The following is a 12,500-nucleotide window of genomic DNA, read 5'->3' on the forward strand; positions in this document are numbered from 1 at the left end:
GGAGAGGAGAGGAGAGGAGAGGAGAGGAGAGGAGAGGAGAAGGGAGAGGAGAGGGGAGAGGGGAGAGGAGAGGAGAGGAGAGGAGAGGGGAGGGGAGAGGAGAGGAGAGGAGAGGAGAGGAGAGAGGAGAGGAGAGGAGAGGAGAGGAGAGGAGAGAGGAGAGGAGAGGAGAGAAAAAAAGACAACTCAAGGCAGTAAATGATAGCCTACTGTAGACACACAACGCACACTCATGCATGCATGTGTGTGTGTGTGTGTGTGTGTGTGTGTGTGTGTGTGTGTGTATGTGTGTGTTTGTGTGTGTGTGTGTGTGTGTGTGTGTTATGTGTGTGTTTGTGTGTGTGTGTCTTTGCTTTCATCAGAAGAAGATGAAAACGTCATGAAGAATCCTTAATGGCATCCTCATTTCTCATATTTGTTCTCTCTCTCTGTCTCTCTCTCATAACAAATAACAACAAAGTCTGAATACAATAGGTAGATATTAATCAGTATAGAGAAGTGTGGTATAATATATGTAAGTCTCCGCAATGGGATAAGAAGATCACGAGATGGAAGAGAGAGAGAGAGAGACACAGAGAGAGAGAGAGAGACAGGGAGAGAAAGAGAGAGAGAGACTATTGGAGGAAATACTCCCCCATATGTTGCTGTTAATGGTTATGCTGGCTATGTGGGTAAACAGCTGTTCTGCTGGTGAGCGGCAGCAATAGCCTATAGCATACTGACTGGGACACACGCACAAACAAACGGACGCACGCACGCACGCACGCACGCACACACACACACACACACACACACACACACACACACACACACACACACACACACACACACACACACACACACACACACACACACACAGACTGACTGACAGCAACCTTCTCTCACACATTGTGACCTCCAAAGGGTAATGCACACACACACACGACGCACCACTTCAATCTCAAACCTTGACCTCAACCCGACCAGGTGCGTCTGTGTTCGTTCCATAATAACTAATAATTCCATAGTATCATATTTGTGCACCAGGGTACCGTGCTCGTTACATCTGATGCACATAGTACGCCTTCGGAGTGAGCACGGCCTGGAGGATTATCTTGCTGAACAAGGCCTCTAAGGCGTTTCCACACTGGGAACGATTGCTTTCATTCCGTGCCTGAGAATGATTGCCCCCCTCCCCTCAACATTACAGATGTTGTTCCGTGCCCGGGCACAACTTCCGTATCTAAAACTCCGACACGATAGGCGGCGGTATGCACCTAGTTGTTTTGCGATCCATCAATAAACACAAAGAAGAAGAAGAATAGGCTAGTAGGCTACCAAAGAGCATGGAAGGAAAGAGACGAAACTCCGGCCATTTTTGGAAACAGAATGCGCCTCGCAGTGGTCAGCTGCGGTAGCGCGGGCCCCTATAATCAGCCTCTCTAAACAGTAACTCAACGGGAGAACACTCTAAATTTCGTGGATTCACATCTTTTCTGGGCGTACTGCAAATCTTGATTGAAGTGGTGTAGTGCAGGGATGTAAAACAACAACCATATTGTGGAAACTAAGCAAAATTTTTCGTTTTTTTCTTTTAGTTTTTTCAAGATAAATAGCTAATGCAAGGACCCGAGGTTAAAACCACGGCAACGCACTTCTGACGGAGTGGACGACAGCCTCGGGTCCTTTTCATTAGCTATTTATCTTGAAAAAACTAAACAAAGAAAACGAAAATTTTGCTTAGTTTCCACAATATGGTTGTTGTTTTACATCCCTGCACTACACCACTTCAATCAAGATTTGCAGTACGCCCAGAAAAGATGTGAATCCACGAAATTAGAGTGTTCTCCCGTTGAGTTACTGTTTAGAGAGGCTGATTATAGGGGCCCGCGCTACCGCAGCTGACCACTGCGAGCCTGTGCGAGGTTCTTTTGGCGCTGTCACGCTTCCAAAAATAAAAAATGGCGGAGGCTGCTGGGCGCTGATGTTGCAATGGGGCAATATGGAGCTTTCAGTTCTTTCCATAAAAGTTCTTTGAGGCTACACCAAAGACGATGGGATTTCAAGCAAGACGATTCAACTTCAACTCACTTCCTGTCATTAAGTCACGCGGTTTTTGCCCATGGCTTTCCACGGACACGCCCACTTAGGAGGTTTTAGGCAGGTCTGAGTCTATTGGAGTCAATGGGAAAAGTCAACGTGATCTCAGATTATGACGGATCCCTTCGCCCCCATAAAGTAAATATTCTGCGCATTCTCGAAAGCCACATATCTTCTGAATATTGTGACACTAAAATGGCATTTTTCAGACAGAAAGATCAGGAGAAAATTAAACTTGTTCAAGACCTGTCTCTATCTCAGCAACACACTCTCGTGAGATTTGGCAACAGGAACTCATGTTAACAAAGAGCGATTAGCTAAAGCGTGAAGTTCGTTGATGTACTGTAGTAGCTAAATCTGTGGCTAGAAAATTATTTTTAATGGAATATCTTAGTTGTATTGAGCTAACAAGGGGCAGCTTTGTGTTTATATGTGTGGTTTGTGTGGAGTTTGGGAACTCACGATCTGTATTTCAAGTTAGCTTGCTAGGTCAGCACTAACCCCGTGTCACCAGGCACAGTCCTCTCACAACACTTCAGGGGAGAGGTGACCACGTGACCATTTAGGAGACTTGCTGTTACCATATGTTAGAATTGGCAGAGCCTGCCGTGAATCATCTATAGTAATATAATATCTATGGCTATACACTTGCCAAGTGGATGAGCAGGATAGTATATAGACCCTTCTCACGGGGGCCATTTTGTGTGGAAAAGGCAGGATAAACACAGGTGCAAAGAAAACACTACTGTGGGTTTCCATCTTCCATGATTGAAAGTTGGATAAAAAAAAAAGTTGATTAAAAAATGGTCCCGCGCACCCCTCCAGGACTGTACATACCCAAGGGTTTACGCAGCATGCTATAGGGCAACACCGCACATGTGACTCTGTGTGTGTGTGTACTGTATGTGTGTGTGGGTGTGTGTGTGTGTGTGTGTGTGTGTGAGAGTGAAAAAAGGGTCCACTGGCAGATTGCATCAGATCAGTCTCCCTGAATCTAAACCTGCACATTCCTTTCCGTGTCCATTCAGTTGGCATCTGCAGCATGTTCATTGCTTAATCAGATCGTTTTACATCCTATTGATAATGCAATAATGCTATGATTTAAAGTGTATTATTAGCTGAGTATGTTCCATCCTCGTGATCTAGTTGAACTCATAATGTCAACTTTGAAACCAAGAAGAAGGAGGGAGGGAGGCAGAGAGAGAGAAAACTCAGAGAACGAGGGGTGCTGGGTCCTGGTAGGGCAGTGGTAGATTCCTGCCTTCCAGTACGAGGGTGGCAGGTTTGAGCCACATGCATGCGACGAGCCACACACACACCCATGCTGACGAGGAACCCCAGGGGAGCACGGGGAGAACATGCAAACTCCACACAGAAAGGCCCTTTTGATGAGACAGCAGCATCCCAGGCGGGAATCAAACCCAGGACCGTCTAGCTGTGACGCGACAGCGCTACCACTGTGCCACCGTGCCCATCGCGCCACTCCTCAGCTCCTCTCTCATCAGACCCAAAGCCTACATGAAAACCTACAACACACTCCTCAGCTCCTCTCTCATCAGGCCCAAAGCCTACATGAAAACCTACAACACACTCCTCAGCTCCTCTCTCATCAGACCCAAAGCCTACATGAAAACCTACAACACACTCCTCAGCTCCTCTCTCATCAGGCCCAAAGCCTACATGAAAACCTACAACACACTCCTCAGCTCCTCTCTCATCAGGCCCAAAGCCTACATGAAAACCTACAACACACTCCTCAGCTCCTCTCTCATCAGACCCAAAGCCTACATGAAAACCTACAACACACTCCTCAGCTCCTCTCTCATCAGGCCCAAAGCCTACATGAAAACCTACAACACACTCCTCAGCTCCTCTCTCATCAGACCCAAAGCCTACATGAAAACCTACAACACACTCCTCAGCTCCTCTCTCATCAGGCCCAAAGCCTACATGAAACCCTACAATACACTCTGACCAGACATCACACTGCACCACCGCTACCACCACCCACTCAAAAAGAGAAAAAAAAAAGAACAAACCAAACCTGAAAAAATTTAAAGAACCCCATATCCTACCAAACTCTTCTAATCAGCGATAAAACAGAAATATATCAAATATACAGTATATAAAAATAACACGCATGAAACTTTCTCCTCGCAACTCTCACAAGGGCAAGGAGGCCAGAAAGAGAGAGACAGAGAGAAAAAGACAGAGAAAGAGAAAGACAGAGAGAGAGAGAGAAATCGCCAATCTACCCTACCCGATGATCTACGTCTAAGGAAATAAAAAGTGGAACAGAATGAATGAGAGAGAGAGAGAGAGGGAGAGAGAGAGAGAGAGAGAGAGAGAGGGAGAGAGAGAGAGAGAGAGAGGGGGAGAGAGAGACAGAGAGACAGAGAGAGGGAGAGACAGAGAGAGAGAGAGACAGAGAGAGAGGGAGATAGAGAGAGAGAGAGAGAGGGGAGGTAGAGGTTGGATACTTGGCAGTGATTCCAGGTGGCGTTCAGCGCGCGCCAGGCGGCACAGCTTGAACTTAAAGCGCCGCGGCGGCATAATGAAGATGTGGCCACTAATTAACATATGGGCTGTGAAACAGGTTGGTTGGCACACGGCGCGCTAAAAAAAACTCCAAGGTAAAGTTATTATCGGGGAGTAATTAGCTCTATGAAGTTAATGCGCCGAACAATAGCTGCCAGCGCCGCACAATATGGCTCGCATCTGAGCGCCCGCGAAAAAAATAGCCCCGCCGCTAAAGTGCGAGTCCCACAGCTAAAATCTGTTGGCGACCATATGCTCCGGCAATTAATGCAAGACCTCGCTCACCTATTGCTGAACAGGGGACATGCGAGCAATAGAACCAATAATTAATTTAGAGAGAGAGAGGGAGAGACAGAGAAAGAGAGAGGGAGGGAGAGACAGAGAGAGAGAGAGGGGGAGGGAGAGAGAGAGGGAGAGAGAGAGCTGTCTTTTAATATGGAGTCCATTAACTTTCTCTGGACAAGGGCTATAGGGTGTAGCCTGACTCTGCCAGGTGGGGGCGGTATTGTGTTCACAAGACGCGCACCGTCTGAGCACGGGCCCAGGATTGGACAGAAGCCGGCCCGGGCCGGACCAATCAGCGGCAGCTATGGGCGGGCTTTAGGCAAGACCGGGTGTGAACCAAGAAGCGCCTGTGCCCTGTAGTTCTTTCACTATTGAACATGGCGGTGGCTACCGAGGCTAGCGTAGATGCTGCAATAACAAGCTAACATAAACGTTAAACACTTGATGTTACAGTGAGTGTGATAATGTAACCATATTGCTGTAACGTTATCAACTATGAACGTTAGTAAACTTTATTACTAAGACTAATTGTTGTAGGATTTAATTGTCTTTGGGGAGTCAGCCTTCAGAGAGAGCTTTGAGCTTTGTCAATCAGTAACATTACATTTAACGTGCAAAAACAGCAAAAATGGCCGACCTGCACTAAGCGTTCATTCAGTCACACATCTGCAGTTATTCTTCTTCTTTCTTTTAAATGGCGAATTGAATAGTCAATGTTTGCACCCAACATTTGTAGTTTGTTTTGCCCTGATTGTGCCGAGCCTAGCCTATTAGCCTCAGCGCAGAGCTCCTACGTCATATCCCTCCCAGACGGTGATAGACAAATGGTTCGTCCAATCACCTGTCAAGTAGTTTTTTTACACATTGTGTAAGGACAACACAAATTACACTGGTCGCTGTGTAATGGGAGTGATTAAACAATTACACAGGCAATTGGCTTATCTCCTATGCACAGAGTACAGAGCTGTGTGTGTGTGTGTGTGTGTGTGTGTGTGTGTGTGTGTGTGTGTGTGTGCGTGTGCGTGCGTGCGTGTGTGTGTGTGTGTGTGTGTGTGCGCGTGTGTGTGTGTGTGTGTATGTGTGAGAGAGAGAGAGAGAGAGCTTTCTGGTGTTTTTTTCTTTTGTTTGTCCCTTCGTCTCCCACAGAGCTAACAACGTTTGGTGTGGGGAGCCTGGCTCGTCACTGAATTAGCGGCTGCTACTGTAAGTATAGACTTGGGGGTGTGTGTGTGTGTGTGGGGGGGATGTGGGGGGTAGGGGTGTACATTCCTACGGTGGATGTGTGTGTGCGTGTGTGTGCGCACACACGTGTGTGTGCGCACACACGTGTGTGTGCGTGTATGTATGTATGTATGTGTGTGTGCGTGTGTAAGTGTGATTGAGTTAGCCATGTAGGTTAGCCCTAATAGAAAGCTTGTTACCTGCTGTCGCCGGCGCGTCTGGCCGCTCTTAAATCGCTCATAGCGTGAGGTGGCTTCACTCATTTTCTCCCTGGCTTCCTCCTGTCTCTGTTTATCTCTCTCCTGCCTATAGGAGAGTCAGGGCTCTGTTTATCTCTCTCCTGCCTATAGGAGAGTCAGGGCTCTGTGTATCTCTCTCCTGCCTATAGGAGAGTCAGGGCTCTGTTTATCTCTCTCCTGCCTATAGGAGAGTCAGGGCTCTGTTTATCTCTCTCCTGCCTATAGGAGAGTCAGGGCTCTGTTTATCTCTCTCCTGCCTATAGGAGAGTCAGGGCTCTGTTTATCTCTCTGCCACCTATAGGAGAGTCAGGGCTCTGTTTATCTCTCTGCCACCTATAGGAGAGTCAGGGCTCTGTTTATCTCTCTCCTGCCTATAGGAGAGTCAGGGCTCTGTTTATCTCTCTCCTGCCTATAGGAGAGTCAGGGCTCTGTTTATCTCTCTCCTGCCTATAGGAGAGTCAGGGCTCTGTTTATCTCTCTCCTGCCTATAGGAGGGTCAGGGCTCTGTTTATCTCTCTGTCATCTATAGACACACGGATACATAATTTGCTCAATTATCTAATACTTTTGGTAATAACAATAACTGCAATAACTTTGTTGAATTAATATATAAAATGCTGGTGGTACCTGGCTTTTAACTGTATTTTAATTTAAAGTAGTTTTTATATGACTTATAAAGAAGGCAAAAAGACAATGGCCCCTATTCTCCCACAGGCCTTCGGCGCTAAAACGGGCCTTAAACGCAAAAAAAACGTGCCTTGCGCCTGCCTCGGGAAGATATCAACATGGCTTTACGCTGGCAAATGCGCTTTAGGCAGAATGGGCGTGGCGCTCTCCCTGAATGGGCGAGAATGGGCGTGTCGGCCTAATGATATCTTCCCAACTGGCGTAAATTTAGCGTTTTGCGCTTTTGAAAACCAGGCCTATTCAGTGCGCCAGTTGCGAAGAGCGCTCTTCTGCCTCTCCCCTGTCACCCTTCTCTGTCTCTCTCTGAAACCAGGCCTATTCAGTGCGCCAGTTGCGAGGAGCGCTCTTCTGCCTCTTCTCTGTCACCCTTCTCTCTCTCTCTCTGACTCCCTCGCTCAGACAGACACAACACACTTCCCATAGGAAAAAGAAGTTGTAAGTTCACTGCCTGGCATGTCCCAGCATGCATTGTGGTACTCCATTTCGCTACTAAATAGCAACCAAATGAGCCGAAATATATATAAAGGTAGATCTAAATAATGTGTAATGGTAACACAACCTGCAATTGTAGAACATTTCAATATTGGACCAAATAAAACATAGAAATGAAAACACCACCCTATGTGAAACATATATGTCCTCCTGGGCCTATATATATCCCTTGTCGATTTAACATGATTTAGATAAGTGACAGCGGAACGTGCTTCTACTGTCATGTGCTATACTGTGATGTCCGCTCCAATAACTTTGCCCTACTTCACATTTAGTTTTACAATAAAAACACATTTGTAAATGACTTTACATAATGTAGGGTATATTTATGTGCATCATTCTACCTGCAGCAGGGGAGAGAAAACGATATCTTTCTGGACAAACTTTCACCAATCTAATTAATCTTATCATATAGGGATAGGCTATATTTTTCTAGCTGATGCATTTAGAACATTCTTTTCACTTTGATCTTGCTATAGTGTAGCGTATTTAGCCTACAGTACATGCTTGCAGTATTTAAACTGCAGTTAGATTGGTTTGAGAAGCATAATAATATGGAATAATAGCCTATATATGGAGACAGACAGACGGGATGAAGGGAGGGGGGGGGGGGGCAGAGGCTTGGCTTTGTCTGGTTTTACCGGATTTCTCCTGGAATTGGAGCTTAAAAGGCAAGTGTACTGCACTTCTCCAATGAGCGGACTGTGCATAATTTTACGCTTAAAAGGCGTGGTTATAATGGTTGAGGCTGCGTGTAGCGCCGATACCAAGATAGTGAGTGCGCTGATCCACACCCACTAACTGCGCTAGGCGGCCTAGCGCTAGGCCTTAAACGCAGTTTCTACGCCGATTGCAACGATAGGGCCCAATATGAACATAGGTGGTTATTTTCACCTCAACTGAATTTCCTCTAGGTCTATTTTTATCTTTTCACCTTTTGGTGTTGTTTTGTCTTTTTAAGACAATGAATGCATTAATTTCTCAATTGGGTATTTATCATTTATCATAAGCGGTCATGCCTTTCTAGTAGTTATAGAATTCTGGCACTTCCAGTCTTAATAGAATAGCCAACCAGGGACTGGGGTCACAAATTAGCCTTGGCTATAGCAATCCTATATGCAACCCATCTGTGTCATGTTATTGTATCCTCTTACAATGTTGTTTAGCATTGTCCCTGACAGATATATATATATATATATATATATATATATATATATATATATATATATATATATATATATATATATATATATATATAAATAATATAATATAATATATATAAGTGTGTGAGAGAGAGAAAGCGTGTGTGTGTGTGTGTGTGTGTGTGTGTGTGTGTGCGTGTGCACGTGCGTGTGTGAGCATGTGCGTGTGCATGCGTGTGCATGTGTGTGTGTGTGTGTGTGTGTGTGTGTGTGTGAGAGAGAGAGAGAGACAGTGTGTGTGTGTGTGTGTGTGTGTGTGTGTGTGTGTGTGAGCGCGCGCGCATGTGTGTGTGCGTGCGTGTGCGTGCTCTAGGTAAGTCCCGAGCCACTCGGCAGGTGAGCTCCTTTCATCCCGACGTGCTTTCCTGCACGGCGGCAACAGTCGTCCCCGGCAACACCGGAGGGAACCTTGGAGACCAGTTGTTTAATTAGAATGAGGGAACGAGAGAGGGAGGGAGAGAGAGAAAGAGAGAGACAGAGAGAGGGGGAGGGAGGAACAGAGAGATACAGACAGAAAGAGAGCAAAGGAAAGTTGGAGGAAATGTGCTCACCACTTCCAGCTTAACAAGAGTAGGGGGTATAGCGCGCGCGCGTGTGCGTGTGAGTGAGTGAGAGAGACTGTGTGTGTTTTTGTTGTGCTATACTTGTGAGAAGCAGTTTGAGTTTTAGACCTTCAGAGTGGGGACATTTCAGCTCTTCAAGGAGCTAGTTTTGGGTTAGGTCTTTGGTTTGAGGTCCTGGGTTAAGATTAGAATTAGGATTAGGTTTGGTTTGGGTTAGGGATGCACCGTTCCAACTTTTTCAGTCCTGAAACCTATACCGATACCTGCCATACTGAGTACGATCCGATACCAGTGCTTAATTAATAAGCTGTATGCCTCACTGTGTGGAAGAGACTGGGCTCATTATAACTTTGTAAAACACAATGTAACAAATAATACATAGATATAAATGTACTGAATTGTTATTTATTAAAATAATGGTGTCCGATACCAGATCGGTCCGTTCCCAATTCAGCTATTTGAGTCAATAACAGACCGATATCAGTATGGGTATCGGTGCATCGGGGTAAAGGTTAAACTCGAGCTGAAATGAAAAATGACTTTAACTATTTTAGATCACATTTCTGGTTATACAGTGCACCTATTTAACTAGTATGCCCCAAAAAATAATCAACAATGCAATGTCTTTGGTTTTTCACATCAAAAGTCGACCATGCTGTCTCCATTCATAATGAAATGTACAGTGTGCTTACGCCAGGTAGTACATTACAATCACATTTCAACCCAATTTGATATGACATGGCAGCAGCTGCTGTCATTCAATCTACATGGCTAGGAAAAATTCTGAGCAGGCAATATGGCTGCCTACATGGGCAGACATTTCTAGCCCATAAATGTTAATATACTTGGCCCTATGAATATGTAACATACAAAATAAAATCAACGCTAATATCCTCATTTAATGTAGATGCAAATGTCCTGTAATTGGCTCGTTAACTTGCGTTCCAGAAATATAAGCCCGGTGCCTAGCCTACACTGGCAGCCAGCACTCTCCCTCGGGAGCCTCCTCACATTCAGTAAGTCCAGTCCAACGGTCTAATCAAACTCCTCCACACGCTATGTCCTGCCTCTCTACCCTGTTTCAGATCAAACTCCTCCACATGCTATGTCCTGCCTCTCTACCCTGTTTCAGATCAAACTCCTCCACATGCTATGTCCTGCCTCTCTACCCTGTTTCAGTCGCAATACGTCGCAATAAGGAATCACACATCCTGGGAATGCCCTTTCAGCTCCACTTTAAGGTGAAGTGTGACAACTGTTTTGAGTTCAGGGTAGGGGTCAAAGGTCAAGGATTAAGGTTGGGCATGCGGTGGCGAAGGTAAGGGTTAGAGTTAGGGGTTAGGGAATGAATGTAGTCAGTGGAAGAAGGTCCTCAGACGTGTTGCAAAATAAACTGTGTGTGTGGATGGATAATAACTGATGTTCATTCATGGATACATTCAGGTATAGAATCAATTAGGCCAAGCAGGAAAGCAGCCAATCATTTACTTCTGAACGCTGATTAACTATGTGACTCTGTAATGTACGTGTAATGTGTGTGTGTGTGTGTGTGTGTGTGTGTGTGTGTGTGTGTGTGTGTGTGTCGTGCATGAGTGTCATTGCATTAATGCATCCTAGCGTAGCGCGGCTGCCATCAGTCTCCTGTAAGCAGATCATTAGCTTGTGTCGCCGTTGTGTCCGCCTCTGTAAATGGCCTAAATAGTGGTATGTGTGCATGCGTATTCGCTGGTTTGAATTGGGTTTCGGGGTGCTAGATATATTAATTAATTAATTAATTAATTAATTAATAAATAAACAAACAAACAAACAAACCGGACGCGTGATGATAATAAGTAATTTGTCCTCCTTTCATGGACGATGTGTGTCACTCTCTTCTCTTTTTCATGAGCTTGATTATTCGTTTCATTTCACCACCTCTTCCGAGTGGACGGTTGAAAGCATTCTTCACAGGCCTTTGGGGTTTGGGCCTAACAAAGCCAAGGACGCAGGCGAACACACACACAGACAAACACACACACACACACACACACACACACACACACACACGCATGCACGCAGTGCCATGCACCGCACCGCACGCAACACACACACACACACACACACACACACACACACACACACACACACACACACACACACACACACACACGGAGGGACAGCTGAACTCAGCCTTGTTAAGGGGGAACGCAATCACAAGGGGGCTTATCATACAGACACAAAACACAAAAACACACGCATGCATGCACGCACGCACACACGCATGCACACACACACACACACACAGACACACACAGTGAACCTGGCGCCCTCAATCTGGCAGTCCACTGTATTGTGGGATTGTGCGGACAGTCTCTTCATGAATGATTAAGCAGTGTATTTCTCCACCAAGTCTTTGATGATGAATGTGTGTTTGATCGTTGGGCGAGTGTGTGACTGTGTGTGATGTGTGTGTGTGTGTGTGTGTGTGTGTGTGTGTGTGTGTGTGTGTGTGTGTGTGTGTGTGTGTGTGTGTGTGTGTGTGTGTGTGTGTGTGTGTGTGTGTGTGTGTGTGTGTGTGTGTGTTTGTGTAAGTGAGTGAATATCAAGCCCCAAGTTCTGGTTGTGAAAATTGAGGCCAATGCGGAAGTACCAGAAACTGCAGTTCCTTGAATAGGCACTTGAGACTGGCTCCAGAAGGGAGTCATTCCCCATAGAACCCCTTGTTAATATGTATGACTTTAGAGCAGAAATAAGCATGTTTACAGCCTGGTCAAAAACAAAAGACAAAACAAAACAACAACAAAAGGCGGTTGTGGTCTCTATAGGCAGTGTTAGGAGGGTTACTTTTAAAATGTCTTCCACTACAGAATACTGATGAATACATGCCCTAAAATGTAATTTCTAACATATTCCATTAGATTACTCAACGTAATACTTTGGAATACTTCAAAATAATCTTGCTGAGCCCATCATGTCTGGGTCACTCTGAAATTAACACTCTTGCTTAGGTAGGAACGATGTTGTTACTGTATTCAGAGGAAAGGTTATACAAGTAAACACAATATGTTTTGTCCTGCAAATTATGTTTAATGAAAAGGAAAAAATTCCGGATAAAACCGGAAGTTGGCGTGACTTTGGCTTTACTTATAGTTATATAGTTATAGTTATAGAGATACTTGCCTGCTGCTAGTGCACTAGCAGCATGGTTCTTGACA

The 12,500-nt window shown here is 45.3% G+C and overlaps 1 protein-coding gene across 1 annotated transcript in view; it reads right to left on the reverse strand.

Moving 5' to 3' along the window:
* Positions 1 to 9,052: 9,052 nt before the first annotated feature.
* LOC310799122 (transcription factor SOX-5-like) overlaps positions 9,053 to 12,500 on the reverse strand; it is a gene marked incomplete at both ends in the record, with an annotated part of 31,255 nt that continues 27,807 nt past the window's right edge. The window contains one exon of the mRNA XM_083661685.1: positions 9,053 to 9,151. Coding sequence (XP_083517811.1) covers positions 9,053 to 9,151 — 99 coding nt within the window. The remainder of the gene's footprint in view (positions 9,152 to 12,500) is intronic.

This window comes from Poromitra crassiceps, assembly GCF_964638095.1.
Source record: "Poromitra crassiceps genome assembly, chromosome: 2".
In the NCBI taxonomy this organism is placed as follows: domain Eukaryota; kingdom Metazoa; phylum Chordata; class Actinopteri; order Beryciformes; family Melamphaidae; genus Poromitra; species Poromitra crassiceps.